Source organism: Pleurodeles waltl, chromosome 8 (assembly GCF_031143425.1).
Source record: "Pleurodeles waltl isolate 20211129_DDA chromosome 8, aPleWal1.hap1.20221129, whole genome shotgun sequence".
Taxonomy (NCBI): domain Eukaryota; kingdom Metazoa; phylum Chordata; class Amphibia; order Caudata; family Salamandridae; genus Pleurodeles; species Pleurodeles waltl.
This window is the reverse complement of record NC_090447.1, coordinates 1,259,630,436-1,259,648,030: the sequence shown is the minus strand read 5'-3', so window position 1 is coordinate 1,259,648,030 and position 17,595 is coordinate 1,259,630,436. Positions and strand designations below refer to the sequence as shown.

General features: G+C 45.6%; 1 protein-coding gene across 1 annotated transcript in view; it reads left to right on the top strand.

Annotated features, from left to right (window-relative positions):
- Positions 1 to 17,595, top strand: part of MEDAG (mesenteric estrogen dependent adipogenesis) — a 128,309-nt gene that overhangs the window by 61,023 nt on the left and 49,691 nt on the right. The window contains exon 2 of the mRNA XM_069202184.1: positions 15,431 to 15,537. Within this exon, the coding sequence (XP_069058285.1) occupies positions 15,431 to 15,537 (107 nt within the window). The remainder of the gene's footprint in view (positions 1 to 15,430; positions 15,538 to 17,595) is intronic.

Here is a 17,595-nt window from a genome sequence, read left to right as displayed (position 1 = left end):
AGAGCTTGCCTCCTGTTGTTTGAAGTCTCAGGGACAGCAAAGACTTCTCTCTGCTAGCACCTGCAGCCTTTGCTGAGATTCCTACCCTGCCAAGTGGTGTCCATCCTGTTCCTGGGACCCTGAAAGGAGAAGCTGGCAGAACAAGAGTAAGAAATCCACACACAGACCGCCGTGCGGGGAAAGGAGTGACACAACTCCGATCCGTGCCTGAAAAATCGACAAGCCGCCGGCTTCGCTGCTGAAAATCGACGCTCACCTGCAGCGCAACTGGAAGGTCGTCGTACATGCCTGGAGAAACGATGCGCAGCATCGCTGATGGAGGCTGGTGAGATCAAAACCTGCGCTGCGTGGTTTTTGGATCATCGTGCGGCAGGATTTCCAATGCAAACATCGCTGGGCGTGCAAAAACAACGCAAGGCCTGCCCGGACCCGAGAGTGCGGGTCGAATCAACACTTCGCTCTCCTGCGGAGAGAAGAAACGATGCACGGTCTCACTCGTGAGTGATATCCATGCATTGCAAGCCCTTTTTGACGCACACTCGCCTGTGCAGGGTTATTTTTGACGCACCCAGGTACATTTCCACGCTAACAGTGTTTAATATTACCTGTAGACTATTTTTGGTTTTCAATTGATAACGTGACTTCTGTATTGTGGATTTTTGTCGTTTTGGTCTTGTTTTGTTTAGATATATATTTTCTATTTTTCTAAACCTGTGTTGTGTCGTTTTGTAGTGTTTTCATTAAGATACTTGGGGGGTCATTATGACCCTGGCGGAAGGCGGAGAAGCAGCGGTAAGACCGCCAACAGGCTGGCGGTCTTTTTTCTGGCATTATGACCATGGCGGTTACCGCCATGGTCAACCGCCGCTTCCCCGTTCCGCCCGCCGGGCTGGAGACCTGGGTCTCCAGCCCTGCGGCCGTCACTATACCGCCGGTGGTATTTTGACCCGGCTGACCGCCATGGATTTCATGCGGTTTGAAACCGCCATGAAATCCATGGCGGTAAGCACTATCAGTGCCAGGGAATTCCTTCCCTGGCACTGATAGGGGTCTCCCCCACCCCACCCCGACTCCCTCCCCTACACCCCCACCACCCCTGCCACCCCCCAAAGGTGGCAGGGCCCCCCTCCCCACCCGGACCCCCAACATAACATAACTCACACACACACGCACACACACCGACATACATGCTAATATCCACACACACAGTCAAACACGCACGCCCACATTCAAACATACACGCACACATCCATACAGACATAAACGCACTCATTCCCAAAACACACAACACCCCGCGAGCATACACGCACTCACACACCCCCTCTACATACACAGACGCACACCCTCCCCTAACAGACGATCGACTTACCTGGTCCGTCGATCCGCCGGGAGGGGACGGGAGCCATGGGGGCTGCTCCGCCGACACCACACCAACAGAACACCGCCACGCCGAATCACAGGACGTGATTCGGAGGGCAGTGTTCTGTTGGCGTGGCGGTGGAGCAACCTCCACTTCCTCGCCGCCCGCCAGTATGGCTGTTGGCGGCTCTCTGTCCGAAAAAGGACGGAGAGCAGCCAACAGTGATAATACGCCGAGCAGCAAACCGCCACTACTGGCGGTCTTCCGCACGGCGGTCTTGTTAAAAGACCGCTGAGGTTGTAGTGACCACCTTGGTGTGTTGGTACAAATACTTTACACCCAGCACTCTGAAGTTAAGCCTGCCTGCTCGTGCCAGGCTACCAAGGGGGTGAGCAGGAGTTAGCTGAGGGTGATTTTCTTTTACCCTGACTAGAGTGAGGGTCATTGCTTGGACAGGGGGTAACCTGACTGCCAACCAAAGACCCCATTTCTAAACAGGTACATATTGCCCATCAGAGGAGGTGTAACAGTTCAAATATCAGTGCTAGTCTCACTCTGCTGTTGTCATGCAATTTCTTGCCATGTTCTATGCTTCCTGTACTGCTATGTCAACTGCGATGGTTATGCCTAACATAGTGGTGTCATCTATATTGCTACTTATCCACAATGGGAGGATGTGCAACCTAACTGTACCTGACTGTGGTACATATCTTTAGTTCAGTTTAGTCAGTTGTGAGGGAAGGACCATTGGGTGTGTCTGTCTAGGGAATGTGGATCTTACATGGGCATATGGCATGAGATTCCACTTGCCAAATCACACTAGGGAGGTAAACATTGTACTTCATGTGTGTTGGGTGGCCAACATTGACTCCTACCATGACAGTTGTCCCTCTCTTGTACTATCTGCAGGGCATTCTTGTAGCGCAACTCTGGTTCCTGCCTTGCCTGTTGGCTCCCTCGACACATGTATCCAACATATGTCTGCTCTACAATCAGCTTGGCACCATATTGCTCCCCCTTCAGTCAGTCTCACAGACTTTTGCAGGACAATGGGTTGACTGTCATGACATGTTATACAACAGTAAATCTTACTTATTATGATCAAAACATGTAGGCAGTAGCTGTGCTCAATAGTGTTTATTGTGAAGTACAATTGCAATGGGTAATAAGTGGGGTCATGGTGGGTGACATCATGAGAGTAGTTGGACCAGCTGTTGGTAGTCCAGGTCCAATATCGAAACGGCCATGGGGAAATGGAGAGATGACAGTGTACAGTCAACAGGGTGTCTCAGTGGCACACAAGGGAAAATGTTCAGGAGAGGGTCACTTCCTGGCAGTGGTTTTGGTCTTAGCATCAGGTCCTGCAGGATGTCTGGTTGGTCGTCCGTGCTTGCATGGAGGTTACTCAGTTACAAGGGGAGGGGTGCTGGTGGTCTGCCGGTCCTCAGGCAGGGCCTCCATTCCACTAGCTGCAACAGAAGTGGAGGGCTCTGTTGGGATGTGGCTAGTGGAAGGGGCCTCTGGTGGGTGGAGGACTGACGCATTATGGTGGTAAGTTCCTTCAGCACCCTTGCAATGGAGGCCATGGTGACATTGTCTGCCACTGCTGCATGGCCTCCTGGTGGTGTTCCTGCTGCAGCCTCTGGTTCTCCTGCACGGTAGCGAGGATCTGGCCCATCTTGTCCTGGGATTGGTGGTATGCTCCCAGTACTTGGGAGGTTGCCTCCTGGCCTGTTGTTTTCCTGGGGTGCCCCATCCCTTGGCCCACAGGTGCCCTCCCACTGCCCCAGGCCCCCTGTGCCTGTGCCCGTGCCCGTGTCACAGTGTGCCCACTCCCAGTTGCACCAGGACCTTCATCGTCTTAGGTGTGTGGCCCTGACTCTGGCTCCTTTACTGTGGGACACATGTCGGATTGACCTGTCCTTGGGACACAGGTTTGGGGACAGAGGGTTGCCTGAGGTGAGGTAGCCACATGGGTGGGGGACTCCGCTGTGCCCAGGGTGGTGCTGCTGGTGGTGGACTGATCAGTCGCCCCAGATGGGCTGGGCAAGTTGTCACTATCCAGACATCCACTGGGGCCTTCATCCTGTGGAGGGCTTACTGTCTCTGGCATCCGCTGCCGGGTGGCAGTGGCAGCAGTGCTTGTGGATGGAAAAGGAGAGAGTTACATTGTGGAGATGTACTAGTTGGTATCATCGTGTGATGCATGGAGTTGCTTGACTTGCTTCCCAGTGACGGCAATGACAGGTGCAGCACTGCAGACATTGTTTACGGATAACAGAATGTGCCATTGCCATGTGTTGGGACGTAGTCAAAGCATCCAGTTGGTGTGGGTTGTGCTATTGTTTTCCGTGCTGGTGTTCCACTGTGAAGTGGGACTGTGATCTTTTGATGTGTAGGGGCTGATGCATTGTGGAGGTTGTGGTGCTTGGCACTGTGATTGTCTTTGTGCATTAGGGAGGGACTTTGTGGAGATAGTGGCAGTGGGGTGATGTGGCATGCAAGGGAACGGTGTGGGGTAATTGGGGGATACAGACGTGTGAGATGGGGTGGTTTGGGGTGTGATGAGTGGTGGGGACGCATGCTGGGCAGGAATCCGATGATTCGAGTCAGGCCCTCAGGATGCATGATGTCCAAAACCTTCTCCTACCACGATGTTAACTCTAGGGGAGGAGGTGGGAGCCCACTGCCAGTCTTCAGCACAGCAATTTGGTATCTGGATGTCATGGAACGCACCTTTCCCCTAAGGTCGTTCCACCTCTTCCTGATGTCCTCCCTTGTGCGTCGATTGGTGCCTACTGAGTTGACCCTATCAACAATCCTCTGCCATAACTCTGTCTTCCTGGCCATCAATGTCACTGTACCTGGGCTCCTAACAGTTGTGGCTGTACCCTGATGATTTCATCAACCATGACTTTCAACTCCTTGTCAGTGAAACATAGGTGCTTTGAATGTGACATGGTGTCGGGGTGTGGTGTGTGTGTGTGTAGGGTGCAGTGTAGGGTGGTTGGTGGGGTGGAAGTGTTTGGTTGTGAGTGCTGGTAGGTTGTGGTGTATCTGTGTACTTGTGATGTGTGACTAGTGTTATTGGTGTAGTTGTGTGCTGTGTGGTGGCTGTGCAGTGTATATGTGCCTATGATGTGATGGTGCTGTTTCTGTTCATTCCTCGTTCTCTTCTGTGTGTTTGTCTGTGCTTTGTGTTGCAAAGGATTGTGGATTGTGTGGGGGGTGTTATATAGTGCAGTGAGCAGGTGTGTGTATGTGTATCCGGTGTGGAGTATTTGAACTATTTAGTAGTTGAAGCTTTGGATTCATTTAGAGGTGAGTTTGTACCGCAGCAGTTTGCACCGACAATAGTTTATCACCATTGAAGGACCGTTGTGATAATTTGTGGGTTGTAATAGAGAGGGTGGTATGTTGTTGGTGTGGCTGTGCTGGTGGTGGGACCGCCTCTCTCCTGCCCTCAGCTGGCCTGGCAGTGTCGGATTTGTGGCTGTTTTCTGGTGATCTTCAGTCTGTGACTCGTAATACGACAGTCAGGATACCACCAACACTGGCAGTCTTATGCCGGCCACTACCACAGCGGTCTTCCTAGAAGACCGCCAAAGTCATAATAAGGGCCTATAACCGAACCCTTTTTGCATCCAGTGGGATTACAGAGTTACTCCTGTTGCTTTTCTTTTCTCCTATCCTGCTGCTCCTGCCTGGAAGCCTATTCCTACTGTTTTAGTTTAGCTCCCGTTTTGTACCTGATATTACTATTTATCTGGATAGTGACTTCAACTATTTTGGGTAGATTTGCCTTGAGGTTATTTAGGAAAGTGTACAGCGTAAAACTCTATGTTTCAGTCTTAGCTTCTCAATGCACTTATATTAGGGATTGTTTAAGGATAGGTTAATACAGTGGTCAAGCCTAGTTTTTTTCTTTACTTGTTCTTGTGTTGTTGTTATTCTCTTTTTTGTTTCTCTTTACTAAGAATTAATTTGCAAGGTATAAGGTGTTTGTGAAGAAATATGTTTTATTATATTTATTTTTTCCTGTGTGTCACTTCAGCTTGTTGCCTTCGGGCCAGACAAGTGCAGAGAGGATTGCAGTTCAGCACAAGGTGCCTTTGCTTGGTACCATCCGTTTCTAATCACTGGCATAGCTGGTTTCAGAATGCTTCTGGGTAAGGGGAGGATGGGCGTATTATTCACCTCTGTACTGTCTCCTTGGGAGCATTTTTGTGGACAAGCATAAGAAAATCTTGAAAATGTATTTTTGGCAAAATGGCCCTTTAAATCACACTAATTTAGTTCGTACAATAGCAGTTTCTGACAAGCACAAAAGCACAACTCGAGGAACTATTATTGTAAGGGTTGTAACTACATCAACACATTTTAAAAATACATTTTGGCCATTTGGTTATGGCTTACAGCCACTTTTTACTGTGCCGGAGGGCTTCACAGTGATTGTTAGTTTTGCCAGTGTTCTTTGCCTTTGCTGTACGCTACAACAATATTTACCTCTTGATTAAGGCTTGCCTTGCAATAATTCAGTTGTTTATTCAAACCGTTGTCTCCGCCAAGCAACACCACCTGCATTGACAGTGGGAGAGGGAAAAGTGGATGCTGGTGGGATCCTACCCACCCTTCCTGCTGTGCAGATTTGAATGTGCCTTACTGTGAAGAAAAAAGTGGCGGTCAGACCTCCACTTCTGAGTTGGCAGATTGTGGGGGAGGTAGAGGGGTGAAATTCACCTTTTTCCCCATTCCACCTCCGTCTTCAACAAGACAACACCTTCCGTCACTGCTGCCACTGACCCACAGAAAAAACACAACCCTGTGTCGCCAGACTCAAAGATAGGGATGCTGCATTGCCAACGTATGTTGGGTGGGCACTGCACAGGAGGTCGGGACCACTGCAACCATATACATGTCACAGTAATTTTTTTAAATCACTGTGACATGCATATGTCATATAGACAATTGTGTCACACATGGCTGGGGACACACTGGCACAGCATGCATATCGCACACATACACAGTTGTCATTGTGGTGTTATCATTCATTGCCAAATGAATGATGGCACCACAATGACGGTACACTCATACTGGACAACTGTGTTCATGTGTGCGCATTGCGAGACCTTACAGTTAGGTTTTTGCTAGCTGCTATGTATGGGAGTCAGTACGTTTATGTGTGTGTGTGTGTGTGTGTGTGTGTGTGTGGATTGGTCAGTCGAGGTGAAGGAACCTGGGAGGGAACTGGAGTGGGTGATGCATTCAACTGAGTGTTGTTGTGTGGCGGATGTTGTTGTGATGTGTGTAGTTGTGCCTGTGTGTAGTTGTGTTGATTGTTGTGGTTGTGTCATGTGCAGCTGAAATGTCCATGGTGTGTGTGTGTTGTATCATGGATGTATGTCAATGTGTGATTTCGGCATGTACGGGTTCTGTTGTGTAATGGTGTGTATGTAGTGTGTAGTGCAGGGGGACACATATGGCTAGGGTACCGTGTGTGTGTGTGTGTGTGTGTGTGTATGTGTGTGTGTCACTCATCTCTATTCCATAGCCCCTGCCATTGTACAAGGTCCATTGGGTCCAGCCACCATCCCTCTGTCAGCAAACTGCCACCAATATACAGCCTGCAGCATTGTAACATCTAAATAGGCAGAAGGAACACCATTGACTTGACGGTCTTCTCGGGTCCCATAGGCTTGATGGTAACACCGCCAAGATCTAAATCACGCCCTTAGTGTGCAACACAATGAGGTAGCCCATTCGGGCAGTCTGTAATCCCCTGAAATCTTTGTAATGTGCATACCGCACCTCCTGTTGCCCATGTAACTTGTGAAAATGTAACCTGGTCCCTCCAGTAGCAAAGCTGTTCTACAAATCAATAATTATCAGTTATCAATTATCATACAGAGCTATCTGTGTAATGCAGGATTTAGTGGAAATGACACCTGAAAAGTAGGGGTGGGCGAAAATTTAGAGCAAATTTAGAGATCGGCAAAATTCACCCCTTTTTTTCCAACCGGGGACCATAATTGGAGCTGCTCTATTTATGGATAAAAGGACAAAGACTCATGAGAGTGCACTTCAAAGCAACTTCCCCAACAGGGAAATCTGTGCTGTGCCTGCCTGCGAGCTCCTTCTGCCACTTTTACATGCATTTCCCACACACAAGCTACCCTGCTGGGAAGGTTGTTTTGACGAGCATGGTCAAGAGTTGGCTAGTGTAATTAACTGAATGTAATGGTAGACCTGCACCAGAAGGGTGCCTAGAGGGGCTGGCACAGTTAACCATGTCTGAGGCCCAGATATGAAGTGGGGTCCCAAAAAGAGATAAACAAAAGATCAGGTCAAAAGTGGTGTCCCCACCACCGATGGAAGGGGGGAGGCAAGGTGACAATGGCGTCAGAAGGAGGCAAAATTACATAAACCCCACTGGCCAATAAGGGCGGGGGGGCAGAGCATGATTTGAAATTGCCCTTGAAGGCAAGGTAAGCTTTTTTAAGGCTAGAAGTACACCATCGCAGGCAAAGGAAAGTAGGTCAGTACCCTGCCACCTTCAGCCAACCACCGATTCCCCCACAACAAAGAAGAGCTTGCCAGCAGTGAGGGTCAGTAGAGCAATCCCTCCAGTCGGCAGGACAGTGCTGTCATGCCAGAGAGCAAGCCCTAGCTCTAGTGGCACTGTCAGTCTGGCTGGGGAGGCTGAAAGACATGAAGCTAACATTGTGGTCTGATAACCTGGTGGTATTGCAGGCAATCAACAGTGGCGCTGTCAGGTGCCCCCGGGTGCTGAAACTCCTAAGGTTCATTGTAAGAAATTGAATATGTCTAGCGAGCAACCATGACTTAAAAGTGAGGCATGTCCCGGGGATCAATAATGCTCAAGCAGATGCACTCTCTCGATTCCAGATGAACAAATTCAGGAGACTGGCCCCAAAGGCAAAGTGAAGATGACTCCTTTCTCAGAGGAGCTCTGGGACCTGGCAGATGCAACCTGTCCCAGAAGCACAGCAGGGGCCCGAGAGCATTTTGTGAAATGGGCATTCAAGCAGAAAAAGGCAAAGTCCTGGGTGCAAGGACATGGTGGCAGCAATAGCGCATTTCACGAAGCTCGCCAAAAGGGGGGCCCCACCGGCTCGCATTACATCAGGGCAGCAATGACGGGTTGGCAGCAACGTGAGGGGAAAAGGCAAAATAAAAGGCTACCCACTGAATTCAACACCCTAGCCCGGCTGGTTAGAGCCCTGGACTCTATATATGAGAGTGCCTTCAGAGCCACACTTTTTAAATCTGTATTTATGCTGGCCTTCAAGCTTTCAGGGTTAACGAGCTGGTGGCCCAATCCAAACACAAGACAAGCTAGGCCTACCTACAGGTGCAGGACATACAGCAAGGTCTGGGACAAGTGGAACTACTGCTAAGGAGGTCCAAAATCGACCAACAGGCCAGGGGGGGGGCATGAATAAATCTGTACTGCTTGTCCGACCCGAACCTCTGCACAGTGTGCTTGATGCATGAACATTGGGCGATTCACCCCGCAGGGGAGTGGTCCCCTTTAGACACAGCAATGGGGAAAACCTGAACAGATTCCAATTCCAGGCAGTGCTGAGAAAGGCGCTGGTCAAGGCAGGGTTACCAGCAGCAAGTTTAGGCATGCATTATTTCCAAATAGGGGCAGCAACAATGGCCGCCAGGCTGTGGGGGGGTCACAACAGAAAGCATCAAGGCAGTCGGCAGGTGTGGCTTCAACGCATACAAGAGCCTCGTGAGGGTTCAGCAGGAAGGGGTACTCTGACATGCAGGGTTGGACATCAGATGGCTAGGGTCACCTGGAATGCAGAGAGACCAGCTGGGGTCCACCTTAGAGAACACACAGAATGGCCAGCAGAACTGGACCTGTTCATCGTGCATCTGAGGAGGGATGACCTGGCACAGCTGGGCAGGAAGGAGCTGCTGGGTCACATCAGGAATGACCGGACAATAGCAGCTAGTGTGGCAGAATCACTCTGATATGGTCAGAAATTATTCCCAGGCAAAGATGGAGGGGAGTCTGGTCTACTGGGGTCCTAAACAAGTCACACAAACAGCTCAACGTGGCAGTCACCAAGTTCTGCACGGTGAATGGAAGGGAAACCATCATGCATGCCCTGATTAACTTCAGGCACCAAGAATATTTCAGCAACAATGGAGTCCACCTCTCGAGCGCCGGGACAGAGGTGTTCTGGGCTAATTTATGGGCAGCCGTGGCACTGGCAGGGTGCAACTGATTGCGGACACATTTTTTGGGGGAGCTGCCGGAGGATGTAAGCCCACAGGCAGCATGCTAGTAAAGGAGATGAGCTCAAGTAGTGTTTGAAAGGCCAGTCCTGACCAAGGCATAGTGGTAAACCAGGCTACTTACCTTGAGGTGCCTTATGGCAGGTTAAGGCAGTTTGAGATGGGGGTACATGAAACATGGCACATGCAGCCAAGGCCTGCCAGACGGCGGACCACACTGACTGGGCAAAGGTAGTGAGTTAAGCATAAAAAAGGCTGTGGGATTACCACCTCCCCACCCCCCACCACACAGAAAGGAATCTCCAGCTCAAAGACTCTATGACATCGCTGTCAAAATGATTTATGACTGTATGGCAAGCCTGCAAAAATCCTGTCTAGTTGATTTATGACTTGACTTATGATGACCTGTTTAATTGATTTATGGCTTGATATATGATGATGCTTATCTATTGATGGCAATACATTGACAGTGATTTAGTTATGACCTGCAATCAGGTGGAATAATTTATGGCCCCAAATAAAGCAAAAGGGGTCACATGCTGGAGATCCATTTGAACTAATAAAACTGCAGCCAAATACTTCCAAACTTATACAAGTGTTGTCAAATAATTACAATGGGAGTAGCAGTGTGTGAGGTTTATTACCACAATGCTAATTACATTACTCAGGCCCTTATTACAAGTGTGGCGGTCTTACCGCCGCAGACCCGGTTGTAAAGACTGCTGCATTACGTGTCTGACAATTTAGCCGAAGCAAACCGCAGCAAGTCCCGCTGGTCCAGTCTGACCACTGCGCCCGACGGTGAGCTCCTCCGGGCCGGCGGCAGGTCTCAGACGGTCGGCCGTATTCGGAGGCAGCAAACCGCCAGGCTTTTCGCGGCAGTCGCTCCACCACGAAAACCCTGGTGGAATCCCCATTCCTGTCGCCGGCACACGCACCTCCACCCATCCACATAATTGTAAACATGCCCCCCACCCGTCCACACCGGAATTGCCCACAATTTTGCTTTTGTTTACCATGGATTAAAAATAAAAAAAAATCCTACAAGTCATTCTCAAGGTTCACGCTTCTTGGCCTTGGAACTCTATACGTTTATTTCACCATAGTGCTCCCTGACACAGGTCATGTTCAGGCAACTCGGATGCAAATTTATCGTAGTGGAGAAAGAGCCCACTTAGGCTAAGGTTTAGATGAATTCATTGCATTGGAGCGACCTACAGGCTCTGCAGACCTCTGCAGGGTTGTATGGACCAGGCAGTTTGCAAGAATATGGTTACATATATAACATGGTTTGGCAGTCAACCACTTAATAATAATATCAGAAACGTCTGATTCTCTCAACGTGCAGAGAAGCATTCTGCAATTTTGATTTTTTATATTGGAAGGTCGTGCATTTTGAAAGTGTTCGAGGGCTTGGTGAACCCGTATTTGGCATTGGCAGTGCATCCCATGCAGGTATCGAAAACAGATATCCTCTTCATAAATGCCCTTTCATTAGGTCTCCAGTGACAAAGCAACCATCAGCAAGAGCTGTTGTTTCTAATAAATGAATGAAATAACTTGTCTGTTGTATTCATATGCACATCATTCGTTGTAAACATTTCTCTTTATGAATGATTGGTCTGGCATCAACAAGTAGCTCTATAATATTTTAATACGTCACGGGGAGTCATTCTGGCATTTTAGAGGGTGTGGTGGGCTCTTCCTGCGCTGGATATTTTTGAAAAAATATATATATTTTAAAAATCAGAGCCAAACACTGCTTTTTACACAGCAGTTTTCATATGTGTGCGAGCCAAAATGTCGAGGTCGCCTCCTACATTTGGACGAACAGCTGGGATATTCACTTGAATTTGGCTATGAGAAAGTTCTGAAGTACTTTCGCTGGCAGCAGGAAAGATATAAATCCTTAAAACGGATTATTACATCACTTTGTTTCAACTTTTAAAAAGCATGGCACATGTAAATTAAGAGTTTTTATTGTTGATCTGGGATAGCAGCGTTATTTATACTTTAGTAGCAACTTTCTGCTTTAGGCTTCTTGGATAAATGTGACATTGTTTGCTGTAAAGGTGCTTTTCTTTAGAATAACTCACCAATGCCATTCAGTCACAAATGTAAACCGTGTCTGACGGGTGAGGATCCCGACAGTCCTGCATCTATTTAAAGTAAGTTGTTTAATATGTTTGAAAATGTTAAAAAAGTGACTACAGTGAAGGTGCTGTGTAGTAAGTCATGGAGCTGTTTGCTTAACCAACTCTTCCTATACTGTAGTGTCTGGATTACTTACCGGTAATCTTTGTTCATTCGTTTCTTCCTTCCTCAGCTCGATACTTACTTGACGAGGAAGCCTGTCTCTCCTCGATCGACATGCCATACAAAAGTTCTCTTTTATACATAATCCTTGCAATTGATAATAACAGCTAATTTGTTTCGATGGTATCACAAACTAGTAATCGACTACTCCAACCAGAAATGTTCAAACAGACCAGTAGGACGAGGGGGCCTGTTCATAACCAGGCAGCATGCTTTTATTACCAAAGGGAGGTAGCTACAAGTTTTACTTATCCCCTGATGTAAAACCCTGTGTGGAAAATAGTAGTAAAATGCCAATGAATCCCTAAGATATAACTATGTTACAGAAGTTAAACACTGCCATCAGTACATACAGCAGCTATTTGAGTAGAAAAAGACAATCCTAATGAGTTTTTGCATGAAAATCGTAGGTGTTGCAAATCATTGTTGGTCCACTCATACATTTGGGAGAGATACTCTAAATTAATTGGCTAGTAGGTGTCTTCCTTCCAGTCCATTGGTGGCACCTTCCAACCAATAAATGTTCCCTCTGGTAAAATGGTACTCATAGGTAATCATATTTGCAATAGGCATGGGCTCCCTTATTTTGGTCTACTTTCTGTTAAACTTTACCAGTATCACAGGTTGCACCTCTTGTGGGGAGCAATGAGATGCCTTCTCTGGAGTACCTATCATGAGTTGAGACCACAATGTTCCATAATTGAGAGAACTATGTTGTGTTTCCAAGAAGGGACACTATTGCTTTACAGCCCGCCTGCCATAATTAAGCTGTCACTTGTCTTCTCTTACACAGTAAGCAGGAACAAGTACACTAAAACCCAGGCTGGTAGACCCTGGAACCTGCTCTAACACTTGCATCAGCATCTGCTCTCGCATTGGCACATACATGCAGGCACCTTTATGATTGAACATGTAATTTCACCTGCTCTCACTGTCTCTGGCATTGCAGATGCACTTTTTTTTTCACTGAGGGGGAAGACATTTCTCTTACACCTCCAACAAGTCTTGGTCATTTCTTTCCTCTTCCCATTTTGAAGTGTTTACTTTGTGTAAATATCTGCTCATTTTCAGGTTGAGAAAGTATCTGATTGGAGTTTAGGAATAACCATAAATATATATGTTTATGAGGTGTTCCGAAAACTCTAGGGCAGATGGTCACTACTTGAGTGGGATTTACTAACCAGATTTATCCATAATCCTAGCAGAGAAATCCGCAGGATCAAGTCCATTGACACCCACCAGGGATCACGTTGTGTATTCCTGGTGAGCATATATACAGGTATTCTCAGCCACAAGCATTCTTTTATGTCTAGACATACCTTTTTGGCCTGAAATACCTTTGTGACAAGAGACTGTACTGTATTGCACACAGTAAGAGACTTTCATGCACTTTCACTTCATGTGCTTGAATATTTTGTCATGCTTTTTGCACTCTGTTAAAAGGATCATAATATTTTGTGACAATATCTTAGTATCAGATTCCTACTATAAATGAAGCATGCCTGTTTTCAGTCCTGAAAGAAGACAGTGTATAAATCATTTATAGAAAACTCGTTCCAAGATCATAGTGTAGGATCAGATTGCTGTGTATCACAGTACTAATACAGTATTTTCAAATCTAACATTATAAACATTTTCTTATTATTGGTACCATTGTGTGAACCCCCTGTTTATCCTACAATGATAGCCTAATGCCCTTCCACTAACTTAGGCCCATATTTATAATTTTTGCTGCAAAAATGCGCTAACAAAGTTTTGCGGCAAAAAGTTTAAAGCAGGCTTGCATCATTTCACAACGCCAGCCGGGCGCTATATTTATTGAACGGCGCAAGCCGGCGCTAAATTTGTGCTAGCGTCTTAAAAAAAGACTCTAGCGAGATAGCGGTGGCTGTAGGGAAGGAGGGGGTTGTGCGTCAGAAAATGACGCTAGCCTGGTTAGAGGCAAAAAAATGCCTCTAACCAGACTAGTGCCATTTTCTGGCGCACAACCACCAAAAACAGGACTCCTGTCTTGGGAAAGACAGGAGTCATGCCCACCACCCCAATGGCCAGCACAGGGGACAAGTGTCCCCAGGGCATGGCCATTGCACCCTGTGCCCTGCAGGGGGACCTAAGTTAGGGCCCCTGATAGCAAATAAAATATAGAAAAAAAAACTTACCTGGGATGGGGTCCCCCATTCTTCGGTGTCCCTGTGGTGGGGGTGTTTCTGGGGTTTGGGGAGGGCACCTATGGACCCATTCCATGGTGTGTAACCATGAAAATGGGTCCACAGGTCCCCTAATGCCTGGTCTGACCAAGGTGTTAGATAATGGTGCTAAGCAAGCTTAGCACCATTATTTAGCCCCTCCTCCCACCCGTGCGTCATTTTAGCACAGGGGGATAAATATGGGGCTATGGAGATAGCAATTTTTTTTTGGATGGGAACGCATACCTTGCATCTCATTGATGCAAGTTAGGTTCACTCATCAAAAAAAGGTGCAAACTCCTATATTTGACATTAGACATGTCTAACGTCAAACTTTAAATATGGAGTTAGGTTTGTGCAGAATTTCCGTTAAAAAAAATTATGCAAATGTAGCACAAAAAAGTATAAATATAGGCCTTAGTTTACCAGAACAGTTTTGCACATCAGTTATATTTCCCTCAGACTGTATGTTTTGTTTCAACAAAAATTTGTTTTCAACAATTTATTGTGGTGGAGTTCAAGTGGCATTGTAAAAGTGATAAAATCACTCAATCTGCCTTTGTGATTTTCTTGGCTACGATTCTGGTGTGTGGTCTCTTTTTTCCAGCCAATGGTGTGATCGGCTAGAACAAAGGTTTTCAATTCATATTTTAAGTACTGTTGTTGGCCATTAGCTTTAGGTAGTCTATTGGTTTTGTTGACTTTGAGGGAATTTAAAACTGTGGCTTGTTGCCCTATCTTTTATGCTCTGTGAATGTAGAATCTATGCTTAAAAGATCATCCAGTGAATGATGTCAAAATGGATCTAAAAACAATGCAGACCATTAAGCAAAGTGACATTCTGGAAACATTCCTGATGATTATTCATGTTATAGGATTTGGTAAAGAAAACTGGACTTTTTCTCCTTTTATCTTATTTTACTTTCTTTTTTCCCTTTCCTTGTTCCCTTCTGTTTTTTCTTTTGTTTGTATGGTGCTTTTAAGATATGGATAGTTAAAAGATGCTACTTGCAATAGAAACCTATTGTTAGCATTATTCCATAATGAATTATATATTGTATTTACAAATTGAATGCTGGAAGATTTTTAAAAAGCGTTTTGTGAATGCTGTACAACATCCTCTATATGTTTGCAATATCCCAGGCTTATTTTTTGCATTATAGGACATTAATTGCAACATTCATCATCAACTATTTGAATGCTTGTATATTTGAGTAATGCTGTATATTGGATTTATGCTGGTATTTAAATCAAATGTAATTGTAATGTAATAAATGATGCATTTTCTTCATAGGAAAGTAGATCTCACAAGCCACCTGGATTACAAAGACTACAGAGAAACTCTTCTTTCCAGGCCAATGCTATTCCTAACAACTGCGAAAAAGGAATCCTCCACCAAAGGTGCGTTGCTAACTATCACTGCTTGAAATATTCATACTATAGTGCTTAATTGTGCGTTAAATGTAACTTGTAAAACCCTTTAAACCTTTGCTATGTTCTGTGCTCTTGTAGGGCCCACAACTCAACTGAGAGGGCATCCTAGTGCTAAAAGCAGGTGCTGCGTCTGCCAAGACTGGGCAGTGCCTAGATAAAAAGCTAGGTCTTCAATGTCTTGCAAAATACAAGAACTCATGAGGCAGCTCCAATGTACAAGGGCACGTCATTTTAGCGTTTGGTAGCAAGGTAGGAGGAAGCTCAACTGCCAGCTCTGGTCCTCCGTATGCAGACCGCTCCAACTATTGCAAGTCTATCAGTATATCACTAAACATGGGTAGGTATATCCTCCTCAAGCAATGGATTTACAAGCAATGCATACAGAAAATAATAAGAATTCATTAGTAACATGTGATGACTCACCCTAGGCCAATTGATCAGACTAATGAGAAAGAAACATTCTTCCCAATGTGGATTCAATCTTGTATTGCAGTTACTAGTCTGAAACCAGAACACAGTGGGCATCCTCCTTTATAATTCTCATATTACAGGAAAGTCGAGCACTGAAAAATACAGTTTTAAGATTTCTGATATGCCCTTGTGTACTGTAATGGTGTGGGTACATGATCTGAACAAGATGCAGTCAACTAGGTTTCCTAAATGTGGCCTAAATGTTCACATTGACTTCTTTTAGCACTATGAGCTAACCGTTCACAATTTAATGTCATGTAATTGCTGTGCCTCTTTTTGGTATTCATGTTCCCTAGTTTTCGCCTCCTCCAAATGTTTCCTCATACTGTTTGGAGTGCCTTTAACCCCTCCCTTACTCCATGCACGTTGAACACAGACTTGCTCCAACACAAGTTAATAACAGCAAAAAGCAAAAAAGTCCAATTGCTAAACCGATAAGACTCAATATTAATTTCCCCCAGTTACCCAACCAGCCTCCTTCCTGAAAAGCCTGGATTACCCATATCATGCTCTTCTTGTGAGATCTTGGTCCAGCACATTCTTTATATTATATGGAATATAGGTACAACACTGTTTTTTTTTTTACCTCGCATACTCCTCCTTCCTTTGCTAGAATAAGATTCAGAGCCATTCTATTTTGTATAACCATATTATGCATTGCAATAATTTATTTCATAATATTGGAAAGGGCAGCCGCCATGTCATTTTCCAGCCTCTAAATCAATTGAGCCTGCTTTCATTTTCTCATCATGTTTAAGGCAACCACTACAGTAGAAATCATTGCTGAAAATCATGTTTTCCCTGTGTCCCTCCTCTGGGGGTAACAATGGTAGTCTAAATTTTTTTGTGTGATCTATATGTAGTGACAAAAGGGCCAAATAACAGGAAGCACTCTACCAAGCTTGGAAGAAAAGGAAGCCTTCTACTCACAAATGTGATACGTATCTCTTAAGTGTCCCATTTAACTAAAACACATAAGATTTGCAGGCATATGAACATTGTCCAAGCAATTACTCTCTCACACTCACACTACTCTCTCCTATACTAATAATCCCTTTACTTGCTTTGCAAAGTGTTCCTACCCTCTCCTTTCAAAGGATTAGAGCTGTGATGTGTTAGTACCATTCTCTCTGCAACCCTGTTTGATGTGAAATCACAACACCCTTCCCTCCATGTTCATGTAATCTGTAGTTTCTTTTTTTCGTACTCTGCCAAAATCTTTCTCCTCTCAAAATAACATTCACTTTGTGTTTTTTTGCATTCTAAATGTATATTGTTTACTTTTCTCTTCTAAATTTCTGGACTCTACATCTCTTGAGTCAAACACCAATTGCCTTTAAGTCAGTACAGAAAGATAAATGGTACACGACAAAAGAAAAATGTCTCTGCAAATAGATAATTCCTTCAAGCAAGGATGAAAGCATATGAGTGCGAACCCAACAATTCAAAATGTTTATAATTGAATAAGTCTGTACCAGACCAATGTAAATATTTTCTCGCCATTTGTTCTGGTGGTGCATATGGATCCCTTTTTCTTCAATCTCCTTTATCCAG